The sequence below is a fragment of the Abramis brama genome, assembly GCF_963993115.1.
Source record: "Abramis brama genome assembly, chromosome: 3".
Taxonomy (NCBI): Eukaryota; Metazoa; Chordata; class Actinopteri; order Cypriniformes; family Leuciscidae; genus Abramis; species Abramis brama.
Window position 1 is genome coordinate 24356025 of NC_139965.1, and position 21492 is coordinate 24377516.

At 40.3% G+C, this 21492-nt stretch overlaps 1 protein-coding gene across 8 annotated transcripts in view; it reads right to left on the reverse strand.

Moving 5' to 3' along the window:
• Positions 1 to 21492, reverse strand: part of herc1 (HECT and RLD domain containing E3 ubiquitin protein ligase family member 1) — a 51163-nt gene that overhangs the window by 21481 nt on the left and 8190 nt on the right. For 7 of the 8 annotated variants that reach the window (XM_084107477.1, XM_084107473.1, XM_084107474.1 and 4 more), the window contains exons 10-44: positions 18661 to 18832; positions 18309 to 18443; positions 17952 to 18117; positions 17727 to 17852; positions 17412 to 17618; positions 16453 to 16605; positions 16180 to 16312; positions 15899 to 16090; positions 15156 to 15371; positions 14822 to 14995; positions 14129 to 14243; positions 13919 to 14039; positions 13592 to 13766; positions 12276 to 12558; positions 11742 to 11862; positions 11601 to 11652; positions 10400 to 10668; positions 10081 to 10305; positions 9563 to 9683; positions 9248 to 9485; positions 8896 to 9065; positions 8653 to 8808; positions 8441 to 8547; positions 8237 to 8347; positions 7949 to 8119; positions 7079 to 7318; positions 6858 to 6941; positions 5480 to 6009; positions 3147 to 3928; positions 2222 to 2438; positions 1967 to 2127; positions 1100 to 1216; positions 778 to 985; positions 454 to 575; positions 1 to 47 (exon numbers count right to left, since the gene is read on the reverse strand). The exon at positions 1 to 47 is cut by the window's left edge. In XM_084107477.1, coding sequence (XP_083963603.1) covers positions 1 to 47; positions 454 to 575; positions 778 to 985; positions 1100 to 1216; positions 1967 to 2127; positions 2222 to 2438; positions 3147 to 3928; positions 5480 to 6009; positions 6858 to 6941; positions 7079 to 7318; positions 7949 to 8119; positions 8237 to 8347; positions 8441 to 8547; positions 8653 to 8808; positions 8896 to 9065; positions 9248 to 9485; positions 9563 to 9683; positions 10081 to 10305; positions 10400 to 10668; positions 11601 to 11652; positions 11742 to 11862; positions 12276 to 12558; positions 13592 to 13766; positions 13919 to 14039; positions 14129 to 14243; positions 14822 to 14995; positions 15156 to 15371; positions 15899 to 16090; positions 16180 to 16312; positions 16453 to 16605; positions 17412 to 17618; positions 17727 to 17852; positions 17952 to 18117; positions 18309 to 18443; positions 18661 to 18832 — 6617 coding nt within the window. The remainder of the gene's footprint in view (positions 48 to 453; positions 576 to 777; positions 986 to 1099; positions 1217 to 1966; positions 2128 to 2221; positions 2439 to 3146; positions 3929 to 5479; positions 6010 to 6857; positions 6942 to 7078; positions 7319 to 7948; positions 8120 to 8236; positions 8348 to 8440; positions 8548 to 8652; positions 8809 to 8895; positions 9066 to 9247; positions 9486 to 9562; positions 9684 to 10080; positions 10306 to 10399; positions 10669 to 11600; positions 11653 to 11741; positions 11863 to 12275; positions 12559 to 13591; positions 13767 to 13918; positions 14040 to 14128; positions 14244 to 14821; positions 14996 to 15155; positions 15372 to 15898; positions 16091 to 16179; positions 16313 to 16452; positions 16606 to 17411; positions 17619 to 17726; positions 17853 to 17951; positions 18118 to 18308; positions 18444 to 18660; positions 18833 to 21492) is intronic. The other variant, XM_084107478.1, reaches the window with a different exon arrangement.

Sequence of the window (21492 nt, forward strand, 5' to 3'; positions counted from 1 at the left end):
TCGACGGGCTTGAGTTCGATGTGCCTGAACTGATCGGTACAGTCCAGCTACACAACAAAACACAATATTAGTGTTGAGACAATGGTTACAACTTAATGTTGTAAAATTGTATTATACATACAACCACATATATAAATGCATCCATTTTCCAAACCGCTTTGTCCTCGGTACGGTCAAGGTTATACAGATTATTCATACATTCAAGAAATTAACACTTATTTTGTTCAGCAAGGATGCATTAAATTGATCAAAAGTTACTGTAAAGACATTTACATTGCTACAAAATATTCCAGTTTCAAATAAAAGCTTTTTTTTTTTTAAACGTTCTACTCATCAAATAACCTTAAAAATCCTTTCAGGGTCAGTTAAACCAGCCACATTACACAGGGCTTCATTGAGACTGATCAGACAAATAGTTAAAAACATGTATATTTGCAGATCCCTAGAGTGTACCTGCACGAGCTAGTAAAGTGCGTGCAGCAAGGTCAAAGCGGTGTTTCCTGCTGGCTGCAGAGCGTCCTCTGGGAGTGGGGCCTGCAGAGGCAGAAGCCGAATCTTGATCAAGACCTTCAGGACTGTAGGAACAGAGAGGTCACAGTGTTCATGTTGTATTGTAAAATATTATTTTGGCCATTTATCAATCTAAGTACACTGTACCTAACAATAATTTTTTTTATTACATTGTAATAAAAACAATTATTGGGGGTCTTTAATTACTTAGTAATTAAAAACACCCAATAAGTAAATATCATGTCATTCATTATGTAGGTATTGTACCTGTCACTGAATCCCTCCTCCATCTCTGCAGCGTCAGCGTTGGGGATGTCTCCCGGTGAGCGCAGGTAACCCCTCTCTGTGCTCTTACCCCCTCCAGCTGCCCCAGAGCAGGGGTCCGAAGCCTCCTCAGAGTCTGCAGTGCCCGGATGGTCGATCATCCACATTGCAAGTACAGTGATGTTTTGAGCATCTGCCTCAGCACGTGCACCTACAGACCAATACAGAACATACTCTGAATGTCTGATATGATATATGAGAAGACAGAAGAAATTCTGAATCAGACATGACATTTCTATGAGAGTATCTATAAGTATTTGTCTACCTGTTGCTTCCAAAGCTTTCATGATCTGTCTGAGTGAGAATCCCATTTCCAGCAGTGGAACCGCGATGGCAGGAGGAGGTGGAGATGTGGAGAGACGACTGCTGGGGTCTGATAATGCTTGGAGTGAATAAACATAAATTTTCAGAATAAACTTCTTTTTTTTTCAAATTATATTTTCAGCATAATTTGAAGTTTCCTAGTATTTGATTTTGTTTTTTGAAAGAAGTAAATGTAGTAAATGTTTTTTGAAAGAAGTCACTAATGCACATCGCACACTAAGGCTGCATTTATCTCTCTTTTTTTAATCTTACCCGAAACTTTTGAATGGTTGTGTATCGCAACTTCCACAAAAATATTAAGCAGCAAAATATGTTTGCCTCCTGTTCGTTGTGAAAACGAACCTATGCCGGTCACATAGCACCATACACGCGTCAAATTAGCCGGAGCAACTTTTCTCTGTTTACAGATATGAAAAGACATGCACAGGCATTAGTGACGTATGCGTGCAATTTCCTGCAAAAAACATCCTGACAGGTCTACAATATAAACACTTATAACAGGCTTACCATAGTGAATCAGGGTAAGACAAAAACATGTTTTGGCAGAAGGATTGATGATATATTGTCTTGAACAAAATATTATTACATAGCTGTAATTATGTGAAATATTATTACAACTGTATTTACTGTATTTTTGACTAAATGAATGCAGCCTTGGTAAGCATAAGAGACTTCTTTCAAAAAACATTTTAAAAAACCAAATCCAAATTTTATAGTGTCACATTTTCATATTTTAGATGTGTTTTCAGACATTTGGACCCCATTTTATTAATGAAAAGAAACATATTGTGAGTGTGTGTATTTGTACCTGTCCTAGTATTGGTCCTGGCAGGCTGGGACTCGGGTGATGTGAGGCTCTGTCTCCGGCCGTGCTCGTCTGATGGCGAGGTGGGCAGCGATGAGACGGGAGGGGTCTGAGCTCTACGTGCCGGCAACAGGGTGGTTGTCGGGTAGCTGGAGAACATCTGCCTGCTCAGATATACACATGCAGATCAATTATGACACACAGGATGAAAGATTCAATGTTCACATACTCTAAAAAAGACATCCGTTGGGTGTGTACCTGAGCAGGCTGAGGGGCATCACTCCAGGTGACTCAGAAGCTGGTGCAGTCTCGGCATCTGTAACAGGTGTGGTTGCTGTGGTAACGGGTGTGGTTGCTGTGGTGGTGTCCTCCAGTGAGGAGCTCATGAAGGAGGTGCTGCTGGAAGCTGAGGGGGATGTGGTGACCGGAGTCTGAAACTGTTGCTCTCCCTCTAACTCCTCACACTCTGTGTCCACTAAAAACACACACACATTCACATACTTTATGAAGAGAAGTGTGTGTCCTGGGAAAGAGAGTGCAATCTGTGATCTAAAGATGAGTGCAAAATAAAGGGGTTTTGCTACTATTTTGCTGGTTTTTATAGGAAAAAAAAGACAAAACCAAAATTTCTCTACCCATTAGACTAAAAATAATGATCAATTCTATTAAATGTTCTAATTCATAGTGCTTACATTTCACTCGCATATGAGAGTGACTTGAGGATTTGAAAACAAAGTCCACTAACGGCCTATGGAGTATAATTTCGGAGGCAGCGGAACGTGGAAAATTAGGTATACCTGGGCCTTAACTTCCTTTAAATTATGTGACTTTACAATAATACAAGAATAGTTGTTTGTGCCCATCATGTGTACATTATGTAGAAATTTCTTAAGCACCAAATAAGCATATTAGAATGATCACACAATCATGTGACACTGAAGACTAGAGTTATGAAGTTGAAAATTCAGCTTTGACATCAAATTGCATTTAAATGAAATTAAAACAGAAATTTTTTTTAAATTGTTAAATTGTAATAATATTTCACAATATGATCATATAAAAGCAGCATTGGTGAACATAAGATTTCAAACTTTTGAAAAGTAGGGTTATTCGAAAACATTTGAAAAGTAGTTAATATATGCGGTTTATGTATATCAGATATGTTTCACGTTTTCTGATGTACCTGGTTTGGAACTCTGGCCTTCCTGTTCTTCAAGCAGGCTATTGACCACAAGTTTGTAGATCATAGTCTGCGCCCGCTCCAGGTCTGCCAGCCCAAGCGCCCTTTTGATGGGTGACCTCATAACTGCCCGCTTCACCATGTGTCGCATCAAAAACTGCAGAGCTGATCGCAGCTCTGCCTCCTCCTGACACACGCTGACCCCAGGGCTTGCACAATCTGCATTATGGCCGCTATCAGGCGTCACTTTGGGGATCAGCAGCAGTTCGGCGTATTTACTACAGCTAAGAAGTACACTCAGGGTCTTCATCGCTCCCAGATACAAATACGAGAGCTGTACCGCATGCACCTCCATCTGTGCAGCCGCCTCCTGTGAGCTTCCCCGTGTTACCACCATCTCCTGCAGTCTGCGGCGTCCCTCCGCTGGAGTCTGCTGTGTGGTGTCCTGTGTGTAGGCAGCCAACTCGCTCTCAGAGCGAGAGTTGGGCGGTGCGCGAGCTCGAACCTCGTCTAAGCTGTGAGACACACGCAGGTCTCCCGTCCCTTCTTTTGGTTTGGTGCGCGTCTCGTTCTCTCGTTCTTCCTGGGGTTCGTGCCGGTGTCTCCGTTCATGCCGCCGGTTAGAGACGGATTTGGAGCTGTCGTCCTGCAGGCTGGCAAGGGTGGTGAGGTCCAGAAGCAGAGCCGCAGTGAGTCCGCGGAAACGAGAAACGTCAAAGGGAAGTGGCTCTATCGGCTCCAAGTTGTACAACGGCGTGTCACTGGGCGACCAAAAAGTGGGGAAGCTTCAATAAAAAAAGAGTGACAAACCAAACAGAGAGAGAAAAAGAGACAGAGAGAGAAAGTGAGGGAGCAGGGAGGAGGGCCAGGGAACATGCAACATTATGGAACTAATTCAACGGAAAAAGTCAAAGAAATGATTAGGGAGGACGGAAAGTGGAAAAAGAGTCTAGGGATGTGCGAGACTAAACAATATTGCTGAAACTTACTTGACGACAACAGATCTTATAAAAATATCCTAACAACTAGAATACACTTAAATAATGTATAGTTGCCAGTACAAGTCAAGCTTTTCTTGCAATTTTGCCACCTCTCATGTGAACAGGTACTTTTCATACACGCTTAAGCACGGATGTGCAAGCGGTGGCTGTGGTAACGAACAACGATGCTTTGACGTGCTGATTTATGTTAACTAATATTGATTTAAGGAATTCGTTTTTAAAATTCAGCTTGTTCTTATTGGTCCTGCAAAGCCTATTGATTCAGTTGATTTTAATAAATGTCTACAATTACAAAAATTCTGTCATTAATTCCTCACCCTCATGTCGCTCCAAACCCCTATTAACATTGATCAGCGAACATATCAGAAGCTCAACCTAACCTGCTTGACGCGTGAGAACAAACCTCATTGGTTCTTGCAGAAGCTCAAATGTGCTACGCAACACATGAGAAAGAACCTTATTGGTTCTCGCACATCAAGCAAACATGCTTGAGCTTCCGTTTACCACAACTGATGTGTGCGTTGATGAATGTTTATATTTGAAATTAAATCTGTTCGTCATATTTACAAAAATTTGGACTAAACCGCTCAATTCATATGGTTTGGTTTTACGATATCTTTATGAACTGTCAGTTACGCAGCCGTCAACGGAGGAACAGAAAGCTCTCGGATTTCATCAAAAATATCTTCATTTGTGTTCCGAAGATGAACAAAAGTCTTACAGGTTTGAAACGACAGAATTTTCATTTTTGAGTGAACTATCCCTTTAAATTTAAATGTACAATGATCAAAATGCACAGCACATGTATGATTTTTCAGCTGCATTCAGTATGGGATTTGACTGTTCATTCGTAAAGTAAGTAGGCTATTTTAAATGGATCGCTAATACAGGCTTTCTGGGTGTTAGACTAGTAGGTTACAAAATGTCCATTTAATCGTTCATGAAATTAGTTGTGGCGCACATCCCTTAAAGAAACCAAGAGAGCCCCAGATACAGTACTGTGCAAAAGTCTTAGGCATGTTAATATATGAGATCAGATCATACCGGCTGTTGTCAGACTCCTTGTGCACAAATCTCACTGGATTATTACAATTAATGGCAAAAAGAATGTTTGGAAATGTAAACTGAGATTTCCTACTGACACTACAACAAAAGATATAAATAACTGACTTAAAACCAGGGGGGGGGGATATTAACATGCCTAAGACTTTTGCACAGTACTGTAGAAAGAAAGAAAAGTTGGAGTCTAGACCTCTGGGGAGCAGGAACAAGGTAAAAGCCTCCATATAATTTTTAGAGATCAGTAAACCATGTAAACAGATAGCCATCTCTCACCTGATGGTAATCTCCGCCTCATCCCACTGCACCTTAGCTGATGTGCTCCCCTCCTTCACCACACCCAGCAGAGTGGCGTGTCTCCCCGTCTGCTTGTGCACACACCGTCCCCCCATCCTCAACCCACCATCTACTCCCCCTATCACAGCTAACACCGGCCACACCTGGTGGCACAGCGTCCGCAGGTGCGTCTCCGACAGCTCTGCTGCAGTGTGCCGTCCACTTCTTCCTCTCTCCTCCTCTCGCTCCTCCTCCTTCTCATCCTGCTCCTCTCGGCTCTGTGCCGAGCGGCTCTTGCGCAGTCTGGTGGCCCCTGCTGGAGGAGCTCCTTCTCGCAGACAGCCCCTGATCTGCTGGAGGCGTTGGAGGATGCTATGGTTGATGGTTTGGGTCCAGCGCTCCGAGCGGTGTAAGATCCGGACCAGCTGGGTAGTGGCTTCAGCGAGGACAGTTGCTACAGGGCTACAGATCGGGTCGCCAGGTAACAGGTCACGTGGTGTGCCCCTCATCTGCATGTCACAGATTTTTACCTGCAGGGTAGGGGACCAGTTAAAACAATAGAGAAAAGTGTAGAAATTTTTCATTGCTGTCACCGTTATGGTAGTGCTACATCACTTTCTACAGCGCCACAGCAAAAGAAATCAATCATATTTTAGTATTGAATGTGACTGCAGTCTGAACTGAATATAAGATAAGTGTAGTACAAAATAATGGCAAGAAAACTTTTCTATTAAGCTTTGCAGACAAAATCAAACATCCAATTTGAACAGTGTTTTGATTTAAAATGACTCAGATTTATCAGGGTTAATATCATTATTTAAAACTAATAAATATACTTTTGTTATATTAGAAATGTTGCCTAAGCAACTAAATGAAATAAGTTGAAGCACTAAAATTATTAACTGGAAATAAACAAAAAATAAAAGGTCACTAAAAATTAACCAAAAGGAAACCTGAAAATATAATAAATACGTATATATAATTTGTTTCATTGCAAAATATGCCTGTTAAAATAATAATAAAAAAAAAATAATACTTTATATCACGAATATCGTTTCTCTAAGGTGAAGAAATTGAAGCTTAGACAATAATTATAATGTAGTCTAAACAGTTGAAAATGGTGTCTATCAGTGTCATTTAAAGATTCAGATTGTTTTATTTAGTGCCATGTCAGCATTCAAGGCTATTTTCATGGCAAAAATTAAATTACAAAAATACAAATATCTTATAAATACATTAAAACCAAACAAACAAAAACAGCAAGTCATATTATACAAGATTTTTTAAATTAACATGATAAAAAATCCAAAACCTTTTCAGGCATAATGTGTCATTTAAAATAAATAAATAAATCAACATCAGCATCTCTGCATCCTACCTTCTCCCCTGGGTTGCTGCTGTAGAACATGACACAAGGGTAGAGCTCTGTAGCATCGACATCTTCAAAGGCCAGTTTGGGTTCCTGCCACATAAAGCCACATGGTTTAGCAAATAAATATGATAAAAGAGTGTTAAATAATGAGTGTTATAGCTCAGCTATTGACATGAGAGTTGGTAAAATGGTTAAATATTTGTCTTCATGAGTGGGCTGCACCGCACCTCTCCATTCTTGCCAAAGGACACAGTCCTCGCCTCCATGTCCAGCACACAGGTGATGTAGTCTCCCTGTGTGTAGCTGGACAGCGTGAGGGTCTGTTCTCCATTGTGGTAAAGGTTGCCACTGTATGCGCGGTAGAGCCACATGTCTGCTGTTGTGCGGTGGTTAAAATCATGAACGGGCCAGCGTGAAACACCCACGCATGTTCCCTCGTTTCCCCGATTCTCCTTCACGATATAGAACTAAAAAAAAAAAAAAAGTTTACTTATACTCACATAGCCTGACAGAATGTACATATTATGCTATCAGCTTGCATGGATGTGTGTGTGTGTGTATACATAAACTCCTGTTCAAAAGTTTTGGGTAGTTAAGGGTTTTTTTTTAAAATGAAATTAATACTTTTATTCAGCAAGCACACATTAAAATTATCAAAAGTGACAGTAACGACATTTATAATGTTACAAACGATTTCTATTTCAAATAAATGCTGCTCCTTTGAACTTTCTAATCATTAAAGAATCCTGAAAAAAAGTATCACCGTTTCCACAAAAATATTAAGAAGCACAATTGTCAACTGTGATAATAAGAAATGTTTCTTGATTCTTGAGCACCAAATCAGCATATTAGAATGATTTTAAGGATCATGTGACACTGAAGACTGGATTAATGATGCTGAAAATTCAGCTTTCCATCATTCCATCAGGAATTAATTACCATTTAAAATACACAAAAATAGAAAACAGTTATTTAAAAATCTTACAGATTTGGAGATTTTCTTGTTATCTTTCATATTTTTAAAATAAAGGTATAGTTAATAATAAAATCTTAACCCCAAACTTTCAAACAGTACTGTAAAAGAAAGTGTGTAGAACCTTCCACTGGTAACAGCCAGAGGAAATGCCAGTGGAGGCCAGGCCGTAACCTTTGCCCCCACTGCCATGTGTCAGTCCCTGTCCGCTTTCCACCACACAGCACTGAGCCTTCTCAGGGTCAAAGGTCACTTCCTGGATAGGCAAATTTTCTTCTTCCTCCTCTGTCTCACCCTAAAACAACACGAAAGGCAATTTAATGACGTCTCAGAAATGTGAATGTTGAGTATGTGTACATTTTGAAGCAACAAAACCTTGATAAAAAGACTTGACTAACTTAATCTCCTTTACCTGTAGTTTGAGTCCCTGCTCTCTTTCTTTTAGCTGGATGGCGTGTTTTGCTTGAGCAACAGGTGCCTCCCACATACAGTCCGAGAGCAGCGAGAACAACCTCTCCACCACCTACCACACAAAGTCAAATTAATTTAGCTCTGCTACACATATTAAAAAAAATTTTTTTTTTTAAAACACAATTCGGACTCTGTGGAGTCAGACCTGGGTCATCTGATGGTCCTCCACACTGCTCTCACAGGCAGGAAGTACAGCTTCCAGAACATGAAGGGCTAACAGCCGTGTCCTTAAATTACCAACCAATGGAATGCCTGAAAAACACACAAATTTCAACTAATCTAACAACTAACACATAAACAAGATGATGTTGATGATGATCGAAGACGAAGATGATGAACGGGACACTGCTGTATTACCTGAACAGCATTTCTGAGCAGCAATGTTGAGAAGGACCTCAGTCCATTTAGGAGATGCCATCCTGGACTGGATCGCTTTGGAAGAGACGACGCGCCGTAGAAACACCAAGAAGTCTCCAAGGTGCAGCTCTGCGGTGTGTGTCTTGCGTAACAATGCTACACCAAAACAAAAGCAATATATAAAACCACAAAATCAATTGATTTAGTGAGCACGTGGTTGTTTTGAGCTCTTAAGTGTCCTACCTCGAAAATCTTTTTTCTGGGCATCTACACAGTCGTCAGTCTTCTCCTGCAGTTCTGTACTTGCACTGAGTGTGCTTCCAGCAGCCTGAGCCAGCAGAGTCTTCAGCTGACTACACAAAAGATCCAACAGGGACTGGACCACCTTAGGACTCAACCTGTCCGCATATGTCCTGATGAAAAGATAGGGGAAAGCAACATTTTGAATGCTGTGAGATTTTGGCACTTTGTTTACATACCAGGTCTGAAGTTCCCTAAAGAACATTCAGGCACTAGCATCATAATTTAAATCATACAGCATTAAAGGTTCAGGTTGACTATGAAAAACCAGGTGAGTGAGTGAACTGTTTTGTACCCAGTGCTGATGGCTAGTATCTGTAGCAATCTGGTGCTGGCCACTTTGAGGGCAGTGCTGAGCTGAGAGCCTGCAGGCTTGTGCAGGAGTTGCAGTGTCTGTCCAAGCAGGGTTTCCGTTCCACAAAGCTGTGAGAGAACGTCCAAAAGGCCACTGGAGATGGCTAATGATACATCGACAGGCTGGTATCGCACGCTTAAAGCGAAGACTGTCACCAAAAGCAGCCTCTGCTGGGCCTCTGGAAACACAGCATTGTGAATATATGTTCAGTATAATAAAAAATGCCACATACAATTACTATAGTGTATACATTACCTATGTGGTGCTTGTTAGCTTGCAGGGCTCTCTCTAATGTGACTGACAGCTGCTGATATATCTTATGCACAGCTGTCTGAATGTCCATCTGTAAACTTTTCTTGGCTGCTCTGACTCCATCCTACAAGGAAAGACAAAGAACATGCAGATAATAGCATAAATGATAACATACCTTTTTTAGCATGTTATGAAAAGTCATTTCAGTTCTTCCATGCCCAGTTTATAGGACAAAATGTGTTAAAGCAAGAAGACCGAACTGCTCAAATCCATTCTGATCTTCTCTTTTTTTTCTCAATAAGGTCTTATGCTTACATACCCCAGTCTAAATTAGCTCATATTAAGCCAGCATGACCTACAAAGAAGCTCAACTATGTTCAGAAACTCAATCCGTTGTTTTTATTATTCACTGATGATGGTCATAAATACATTTTGAACGGTATGCCATACATTCAAAAAAATATTTTACCAGTGCCTGTAAATCTCAAACAAGTCAAAGTTTAGATCCACGTCACAGTTACCTGGTAATGGTGTAGTTGGACATTTTCTCCCTTCGGCCCCCCATTACACACGGCACCCAGGCCGAAACATCCCGACAGGAACTGCAGTCTGACTGATGTTAGCAGAGAGGCAGAGTGAAAACTGAGGCTTGTGCGTCCAGCTCCACCTCCAGAGCCTGCTTGACTGCTTTTCTCCTCCATCCCAGAAATCAACACCACAATCTGATGAAGGGCCTCCAGACGCAACTATAGAAACAAAAAATGAACATAAAAGCATAAGATGTGTAGGCGGAAGGCATCTGTAGTAACAAAGGCAAATAAAAATGCTGAATGCACGTACCTCTGCTCGGCTCTGCTGCTGCTCCATGGCTATAATAATGGCCTGTGGGCTGGTGGACACACTCTCTTCTGGTTCCTTAAACGCAGGAGCATTCCCAACATCTCCACTGATGAAGTTCACAATGTTCTCGATGAGTGCATGGAGCCTGAGTGATTGGCTCAGATCGATGTCTGACTCCTCGTAGGACTGCGGAGAGCTGTACAAACACTCACGGGCTGAGCGTCCCCCAAACCAATCAGCAGAAGAGTCAGGAGAACTGTAGAGAAAACCTTGAAAACACAACACAAAATCTGTTGAACAAATTTATAAAAATGGGCAAATAAGTATAATTTAAATACATGTATATTTAAATTTAATTTATATGTACTAATTTAAATGTGTATAATCTATATTTAAATAATAGTTGTTTTTCTGTAAATTGTAATTCAAATTATTAAAAAAATATTCAGTAAAAGGATCGATATGTTACTTTCAACAGAAAACACTGAGTTTCAAATTCTCAAAACATTCCACAAGTCATCATCCTTTTTTCACATTTCAGTCCTGATTGTAAGAGAAAATCTGGGGAAAGTATTATATGGTAAAATCTGCTTAATGGATCTAATAAGCCATTTATTAGTAGCCAATAGCGTCATAAATTCCCAGGCATAGAGGCAACAGTCGACCAAAAAGATGCGTCCCAGGTCCGGTTGACTGTATAATAAAAAATGCCAATTAATGTCTAATTTATTTAGCTATGACTGTTAACACATACAGAAAATTAAATATATATATATATATATAAAAAGCATAAGCAGCTTAAATGGCATCCAATAATCTATGTAATATAATTTTGGCAAGCAGGGTATGTGCAAAACAGGTGAACAGGAAAGACAGGTGATTGAATTTTACCATAAACTGTGCTTTTCTGTGGAATTCTGCAGCCACAGACAGCAGGTCTGAACATGAATTGTGAGTATTATGTGAAATTACTATTTTATAGAAGAAATGTGTGCGGCATGTTGTTGAATTTTGGAAGAACATGAAGATGCTTTAAAAAAATGTATGGACTAATTTAGCCAAGTAGAAGAAAACAGACTAACACAGAGCTGTCAGAGACACATTACATGCGTACACAGATAGACTTTAGCACAAATATACAGACACCAATACAGTGTGTCCCACCACTAGAGGGTCAAAGTGTTGGGGGAGGGGCTGTTACCTCTTTTTTTAGGAGTAAAAGCTAAATCCAGATCCACATTCCTCCTTGCATTCTGAAAATGGTCACACCGACAGGTTACATAACTGCAATTTAAAAGCAAGAAAAGCAAATAAGGCAGTGTGCATATGTTACAGATCTCACCAGTGAGTATCCCTCCTCATCAGACTCTGGCTGGGAGAGATCTGACTCACTCCTGGATTTTGTGAGTCTATAGCAGGGACTGCTCTGGATAGACCGACTCTCTGCTGACAAGCTCTCACTCCTAAACACAAAATAAAAATGGGAAATAAATGTTACATTTCCTGTGAGTGGGCATAACACATAATCATGTCAATAAAAATGTGACCTAAATTTCATATTAATACCACTAATGAACAATGTTTTACGATTATTGAAATGATAGGTAAATGCTGCTTTTAAGCTAATTGCAATTGGGTCAGCTTATAAAGGTGCTTCAAAAGTAGGACAGCACACAAGGTCTCTTGCAACTGGATAATATGAAATCTTAAAAAGTAGGTCAGGCATTCCTGGACCGCACGAGAGCGCTGGAGAGGTAAATGAGTTCAGTGAGACATTCAGACTCCAAAGATAAGGGTTACATATGAAAGTTAAAGCACGCTTACGCTTGTTTAACCTGTACTTGTACCTGTACTTTATAACGATGGCGTCACTCACCTCGGCATAAACCCGCCTCCGTCCTGGTTGACCCCACCTGTCAGGGGTTGTTGATTGCTGAGTTGAGCGAGCGGCGTGCTGACGGCCAGCAGGAGCATTGCACAGCGGTGGATGACGGCATTGCATGCGGTGGTGTAAAGATCCTGTCCCTCCTGAGCAGTTGTGCTGCTCCTGCGCTCGGGACCGGGCTGAGCCGGCTCTTCCTGGACGCTCATGCTTCCGGTTCGATCTCGGTCCCTTCCTCGTGCTGCCTCCCGTGCTGATAGGAAACATTGAAAGATTTCTGTGCCCGCCAAGACATAAGACACAGAGCGGCTGGGTTAGGGCAGCAGCCAAGAAGCATGAGGCTGTTAAAAAAGGGCCTATAGCTGGATATTACACAATGTCATGTGTAACAAATGTGTAACAAACAACCATGGATAAAAATTTTGGGGGTTTTATTAGTATACACTACTGTTCAAAAGTGTAAGGGTAAGATCATTTATTTTCAAAGAAATCAACAAGGATGCATTAAATTGATTTAAAGTGAAAGTAAAGGATTTTACATTGTTACAAAATATTTATTTTTATTTTAAATAACATTTATTTGCACAACTATTTTCAAAATAAAATGTTTAATAATAAGAAATGTTTCTTGAGCACCAAATCATCAAGACTGGAATGATGATGCTGAAAATTCAGCTTTGCCATCAAAGGAATACATTACATTTTAAAATATATTCAAATAGAAAACAATTATTTTCACATATTTAATAATATTTCACAATATTTTCATTTTTACTGTATTTTTTGATCAAATAAATGCAGCCTTGGTGAGCATAAGAGACTTTTTTCAAAAAAACATAGCAATACTAAACTTTTGAACGATAGTGTATATTGTGTGGTCTATTCTAAGACAGTGCAATTTACACTGTCAATCCAATTACTAAATATATCTTTAAAGTAATAGAGTAATACATTTAAATGTCATTATTTAATCACCCTCATGTCATTCAAAACCTGTATGCTGTTAATTTTTGAAGGAGGTAATTTGTGAAAAATAACTTAAATTTTGGTCTGTTCCTATCAATCCATAGTTGTGTAAAAAATTGTCTGTTTATTCCACTTAAAATAGAGGCATATGTTCAGGAATGATAAGAGGGTAAATAAACAATTAAAGAACATTTATTTTTCGGTGTAATAACTAAGTTGTCAGACAGGAAAATGTAAAAGTACACAAAGTGTGTGAAATTGTGAATGTGTGACAACTTTGCACCATGCCACACAGCCAACATCAGCAGCACATACACATGCCCTTCAAATGTGTCTGAACTCACTTCCTGCGGTCATGACTTCATGCTCTCTTTCCTCCTCCTCATCTTCCTGCTCCTGGTGTCCTTCCTCCCTTTCCCTCTCTCGGTCTCTCTCCTCCAGTTCAGCCTCCTCATCTATAGTTCGGGTGAAAGAGTGTTCCTGAGGGTCCATCTCCACCGAGTCCACGTTATCAGAGATCTGCACACAGGAGGAGAAATTACTTTACATATAGTGGGATCCAAAAGTCTTCAAATTTTTTTTTAAACTCTGGAAACAGAAACATAAAATAAATAAAAAAAGTTTTTAATCAAACTGTTATGCTGATAATATCATTTGTAATGAAAACATACTCTGCGTTCTCGTGATGATGAGCGGGTCTGGATGAGCTCCATGTTCTTGCAAGCCAAGAGGCGATTCCGCACCTTATACACACTGCGATACACCTCTGCCAACAGTTTACATGGCTGATATCTGCAGGAAGAAAGAAAACGAGAGAGAAATGCTTTAGTAGTGTCCACAGTGTAGCATTCTCCATGGTTATGTAGGATATGATGTCATACCTCCCCTCTCCACATGCCTGTCCCAGCAGCCCTGTGTGTTTCAGCAGGACAGCAAGTACAAAGCGGGATAATGTGTCTAACAGAGCCTCATTCGGCAGTGACGAACTGTCCCAATCTACACAAACACACACACACACACACAAGACTAAAGGAACATGTAACGACATCAAAGATGTTCACTTGCACAAATACAAGTTGATAATGCTAATGCCAAAAATCAGGATTGTTTTTAACCAATAACTTCATATAAAATCCAATAACTTCATAGTTAAGAAGCCATAAAGGCCTGGTTTATGACCAGCTGTAACATAACAGTAGTTATGGTAACCTCTAGGTAGTAAGTGTGGGAAAATAATGCACCTCATAACAGCAATGTACACTCAAATATTACTTAAATTCAACATTTAGATCCCGACTTCTTTCAGAAAAACAAATGTCTTTATATAAAAGAAATGACAACTGACACAAAGTCCAAATCAGATGCAAGTGTAGTGAGATTTTGGACCAATGAGACTTCAATGTGGGTGGGTCTACCCAACACGACAGAAATAGAAGCCATTACAAGGTTTGCATAGGTTAATGTGTGACTTCTGAGACTATGCAAGCACTTACGCAAGTAAGGGTAATCATTAGTGAATCATTTGTAGTAATCTTTCCACAATCCTCAATATATGTTCTGTGTTTGTGTCCTACCCTTGCTGATGGCATAGTCCTGCATGTTTGTCCACAGGCTGTATGTGGGCTCTTTAGTTGATCCAAGGGCCAAATCGACCAGCACACTCATGTCAGCATGCAACTGACAGTCAAACGGTCTTTGTTCTTCATTTCCACACAGAGCCACCTCCAGCAGAGAGCTGATACACGCATCTTAAAAACATATACACACGTTCAACATCAACATGAAATGGCATTCACAACCTTTATAAACTTCCATAATAGGCCAAATTTCAAAATAAAACAGGACATTTAATGATAAAAGGTAATTCAATGTGTGTGTGTTTGTGCACGTATGTGTGCGTGTGCATACCAAGCTGGGGTATTTCAGTCTCTAAGCCGTTACTAAAAAGTGGTGTTTTGAGCCAGTGGGTAGTGTGCTGTTCCTCTGGCGAGGGTGGGGCTCCCTGAAGCATTCCTCCAAGACAACGTCCCACCAGCAGCGCAACGGTACGCTCCAGATCCACCAACCACACCCAGCACTGCGCCGGTCCTGATACGCACAATGGATCGACTAGATCTGGAGTGCCTACAGGAAAAAAGGAAAAGGAAACATTTTCTCAATATAAGATTTGTGAGTGAAAGAAAAATAATCCTAATTCAAAACAATCTCACAGATTTAAAGCTAAAGAAGTTCAACTCTTGAGTGATGAGTGGTTCTCAAAAACGGGGCCAGGGCCTAAAAGGGGGCCTCAGCAAACTCCCAAGGGGCACACAAGACTGTTTAAAATTATTTAAATGTACATCCATACACATACATATACATATACATATTTATGTATAGTAACAATGTATGCTATAATTAAAAATAGTTCATTAAGATGTTAACATGACGTACACCATAATTTAAACAAAATTATCTATGTATCATATCTGTACATATACATACATTTAATATCTACAGGTATTTTAATCTATCTATTTATTAAAATCTTTAAAGTGTTTTGGACAAGTGGAGATTAGTGATAGACAGTTGATGAATCGACCCATGTGAGACAGTGCTACAGTACTACTGATCTGAAGATCTGACTGAAAAGTTTAATGTGACAGTCTGACCATGTAGTGGCCACTGCAGCTCCTGTTCCTCAAGGAGCGTGGCGGCAGGCAGGAGTCTGTTGAGACGGTCCAGCGGGGGAAGCAGGTCTAAGAGGTAGCTGAGCAGTGGCCGTGCCACCCAAACAGGCAACAACAGCAAGGATGTCACAATCTGACACAGCATACTGCCCGCTGCAGACATGTAGATCACATCTACCAAATACAAACACAGGCAAAATTAGCAGGTCCATTTGCATATAGTTATGAATGAGTTTAGCAAAAACGTGTGTATATTGATATACCTCGTAGCTTCTCACGCACACTGCCGTTTCCAGAGCTTTCTCTCAGAAGAGTTGCAGAGCGATTATAGATATCGGTGGCGTGAGGTAATAATAACTGCAGATGTTTATGGAGGAGCGCAACACTACTGGAGCCCTGTGAAAAACACAGATGATTCACATACTGAAGGAAATCATACTCCTCTGACCAAAAAAAATACATGGCCTTTTTGAGATTCTAATCTCTCTCCCTCTAATTTTTGTTTGTTCATGATATGTATTTAGTTGTGCAAGTACCTCTGTAACACAGTTGATATGGCAATAGGCCAGTAGTTGCTTCTGTAAAGAGCAGAGCAGTTCGTGGAGGTGAGCTGGTTGGCTGCTATCAGATGAAGATGTTCCCTGCAAGATCTTATCACTGTTCTTCTCCAGCTCTCCAAACGCCTGGTCCTGTGAGGTTAAAACACACACACACGAAAACAGGGTGTTGTTGAAAATCGCAGGAAAGAGCAGTTGGACCAAAGTTGAGAAGATGATCATCAGTGAATATGAAAAGGTTGCACTGCAAGTGTAATACACAGATACAATATTGACACACATCCAATTTATCTTCTTGAATCGGTTTACATTCATTAGGACAGTGTTTAAATGTTTACCCAGTCAAGATGCACTAGGCTAACAAGAGTACTAGTTTTAAAAATGTTTGCATGCCCCTGTTCTCAAAAATATCCTAACGGGTTGACATTAACCACAGGAAAATATTTTTTTTTATTTTTTTCAAATATGGGTTCATCAGTGTACAAATATATGTACTGCAAAATAAAGGCAAGAAAACATGCATTTCTATTGAGTTCTTTGTAGGTTGCATGCAAAAACAGGGAAATGTATTGATTCAGGAACAAATGACTTACAGTATGAGTTGGTTCATTTAATGAATCATTTAAAAAAAGACTAAAAATAATTACTGGTTTGAATTAGTCTGGTGAATCCTTTACTGTATGAACTCACTGAATCCAAGAGAGTGGTCACTGAATCAACATCTCAATCATTTTCTGAACTTAATTATTAATTTCAGTGATGCCGGTCTCAAAATGAAGCAAGTTTTGCGTACTAAAAGTTTGTTAAACAAAGTCACCATTATTACCTGCAAATTGTTCCAATAACAACATGCATTTATAGACACACATTTGAGATATTTTTTAATGAATGATAATTTAATATAAACGTGAAAATCAAGACCAGAGCTAAAAACTGACCGTGTAAAATCCCAGGTTCCTGAGTAAAGTTTTCATGAGGATCTCTGCCAAGTGTGTGTCCGGATGTGTATCAGAGTGAGTGCCAGGCACAGAGTCAGAGGGTGGAGCGGAAGGCTCAGAAGTATCTGGAGGACAGCTGTAACCCAGCAGAGATGCCACATGGGTGTGATCCTGCAGACTAGTGAGTATTATGTCCAGCTGCATCCTCTGAGACAGAGAAAGCACACACATTCTTAGGAGCATGACTAACAGATGCTTCTTTAAAGTTAAGCAACTTAAACTGCATTTTATTTTCATACAGGCACACACATGTACCTGTCCTTTTGAGAGGCTCTCCCAGCGGTCTGGTCCTTGAGGTAGGAGCGAGTGCAGTAGCTCCATTCTCTCTCTCAGAGGAGGCAACAGCATTGTGGCTCCCACGGAGAGAGTCTCAATGACAGCCTACAAAACGCAACTTATTTTCACTGATCAGAGAAAAACACAGGCCACAGTAAACCACCACAGCAACAAATATGTGGCAAAACACATGTATACACAGACCTCCTGGATTTCATCAGGTACTGACGCATCCATAAGCCTGAAAAGCAGATTGCGGAGTGGCCTCGCTTGCCGTCCCAAGATACTGGTGGCCACGCCCCCCGCCAGCGCTAGAGCCAAGTGGTTGGACAAGAGCCGTAGACATAGTTTCAAGAAGTTATGATGCTCCCTGTTGGCCCAAAACAAATTTGTGCAAGAAGACACACTCTCAATATTTAATAACCTTCAGGATGGTTTAGAAAATCAATTGAAACTTGATCTCAACTAAAATCACATTAGCAGCAGTAATCTTCCAGTGATATTAATGCACTTAAAAACAAAGCAGGCTCCACTCGTCTATGGTGGTGGCAGAATACACACTTGGAAGATGGGAAAGGCAGTGGTGGGATCTCGTTGTTGATGCCGTCACAGTATCGCTCCAGAAACGAGCGGAGGTGAGAGAAAGTGCTTTCTTCCAGGTCCACACAGTACGGCCTATGCCAGGCCACCACCTGCCTGTATATACACATAAGATTATTAGCATAGATATAGGAATGTTGAAAAGTGAGTTAGACGAAAGAAGAAAAACAGAACACGACAAAAAGGCTTCAACAAACTAAGACCTAAAAGGCACAAATGCATTTGAAATATATTGTGTCTTCACATACAAGGTACAACAAATGCAATTATTTTTTAACAGAAGGTTATGAAAGGATTCAGCGGGTTTGCTAACCTGTCTCTCGGGAGGGCAGTCCATGCCAGGCTGTGGGACGTGCCAGCAGAGATCTGCTGAATAGCCACTCCGTCTAAACCAATCACCTTCTTGGGTTTGGTGATGGGACCGGTGGAATTCCCTTGACCGCACTGACCCATGGAGTTATTCCCCCAGGCATACACTTCATTGTCTTTATCAAAAACATGCACAGAAACAAAATAATTATCTGACCATTTTTCCTAATACATGTGAATTGCACATGTTCTGTTCAAGTACACAGCGTCAAATTGTCTGTGACATCATGTGTGAGGCCCCCATGCTTCACCTTATCTGAGTCTGAGTCAGCACATACCCTTCTGCTACTAATCTGACCCCCCCCCCCCCTCCCCCCATATCTCAAACTACAGTTCACACAACCCAGTACAGCTCTAAAAAAGAAGACTCACAAAACCAACAGCACCTAATCACCAGCCACTGATTACTGAGTTTACAATACACTGAAAGTGAAAAGAATATTTGAAGAGGATCACAAACCTAACCAAACTCTAATGATAATTTACTGTAATTGCAAAATCAATTATATATATATATATATATATATATATATATATATATATATATATATACATACATATACATACACACACTCACCTAAAGGATTATTAGGAACACCATACTAATACTGTGTTTGACCCCCTTTTGCCTTCAGAACTGCCTTAATTCTACGTGGCACTGATTCAACAAGGTGCTGAAAGCATTCTTTAGAAATGTTGGCCCATATTGATAGGATAGCATCTTGCAGTTGATGGAGATTTGTGGGATGCACATCCAGGGCACGAAGCTCCCGTTCCACCACATCCCAAAGATGCTCTATTGGGTTGAGATCTGGTGACTGTGGGGGCCATTTTAGTACAGTGAACTCATTGTCATGTTCAAGAAACCAATTTGAAATGATTCGAGCTTTGTGACATGGTGCATTATCCTGCTGGAAGTAGCCATCAGAGGATGGGTACATGGTGGTCATAAAGGGATGGACATGGTCAGAAACAATGCTCAGGTAGGCCGCGGCATTTAAACGATGCCCAATTGGCACTAAGGGGCCTAAAGTGTGCCAAGAAAACATCCCCCACACCATTACACCACCACCACCAGCCTGCACAGTGGTAACAAGGCATGATGGATCCATGTTCTCATTCTGTTTACGCCAAATTCTGACTCTACCATCTGAATGTCTCAACAGAAATCGAGACTCATCAGACCAGGCAAAATTTTTCCAGTCTTCAAATGTCCAATTTTGGTGAGCTCGTGCAAATTGTAGCCTCTTTTTCCTATTTGTAGTGGAGATGAGTGGTACCCGGTGGGGTCTTCTGCTGTTGTAGCCCATCCGCCTCAAGGTTGTGCGTGTTGTGGCTTCACAAATGCTTTGCTGCATACCTCGGTTGTAACGAGTGGTTATTTCAGTCAAAGTTGCTCTTCTATCAGCTTGAATCAGTCGGCCCATTCTCCTCTGACCTCTAGCATCAACAAGGCATTTTCGCCCACAGGACTGCCGCATCCTGGATGTTTTTCCCTTTTCACACCATTCTTTGTAAACCCTAGAAATGGTTGTGCGTGAAAATCCCAGTAACTGAGCAGATTGTGAAATACTCAGACCGGCCCGTCTGGCACCAACAACCATGCCACGCTCAAAATTGCTTAAATCACCTTTCTTTCCCATTCTGACATTCAGTTTGGAGTTCAGGAGATTGTCTTGACCAGGACCACACCCCTAAATGCATTGAAGCAACTGCCATGTGATTGGTTGATTAGATAATTGCATTAATGAGAAATTGAACAGGTGTTCCTAATAATCCTTTAGGTGAGTGTATATACTGTATATATATATATTGGGGTGGAGCCGAACCCGAATACGGTATTCGGAAAGGCACAAATAATGCGTTTTTTACGAATACTTATTTCGAACAAATACTTAAAAAAATATTTGTATTCGGGAACAAGAAAAACTTTATATCAAAAAGCTGCGTTTCCTCCGGCTGTAAATCCACTTGATAAGAAAGGAGGAAATGACACGGAAATATTTTGGATTAGGCTAATGTCACGTTGCCATAAGCGGTCGTTCACATAGCGCTTTTTTTGCGCGTGCAGATTTCAAATGTAGGCGCACGGCAAGCGCGCTCGTTTTTCCAGGCGCGCCTATGTTGGTTGCATAGCAACGACAGACGCGGTGCGAACTGCGCTCTCCATGATGACGAGGAAGTATCAGCAAATAATTAATTGATTTCTAGCCCTTGCATTAGCTTTAGATATATTTATGGAGATGAGAAATGAAATAAAAAGCCGTCATCATGTCATTAATATCAGTCCTTCAGAAAAGCTGTTCTAGGCTTATTCTTGGCTGGATAACTCTTAGCAGGTTTAAAAAGCCCTTTTAAAATTAAATATGAATGCAGTTTTGGATTAAATAAAAGTACAGCCAAGTCAAATAAAACACGTTTTATCTCCTGTATTTGGTAACACTACAAGATACCATTCATTAACATTACTTAATGCACATCTAACATCAACACATTGAGTGAACAATATATTTTTACAACATTAATTAATGTTTGTGAATGTTATTTAATACAAACACTTGATTGGTCATGTTTGTTCACTTCAGTCATTGTGCATTAAATAATGTTAACATAAATAATGTTAACTTTTGATTTTAAAAATGTATTTTTAAATTAACCACAAGGAGAATAATTGCGACAGTATATAACTATTGTTTATTGTTAGGTCATTTTATCTAATGTTATCTAACAAATTGAATCTTTTTGTAAAGTGTTTTTAATACTACAGTTTCCATCT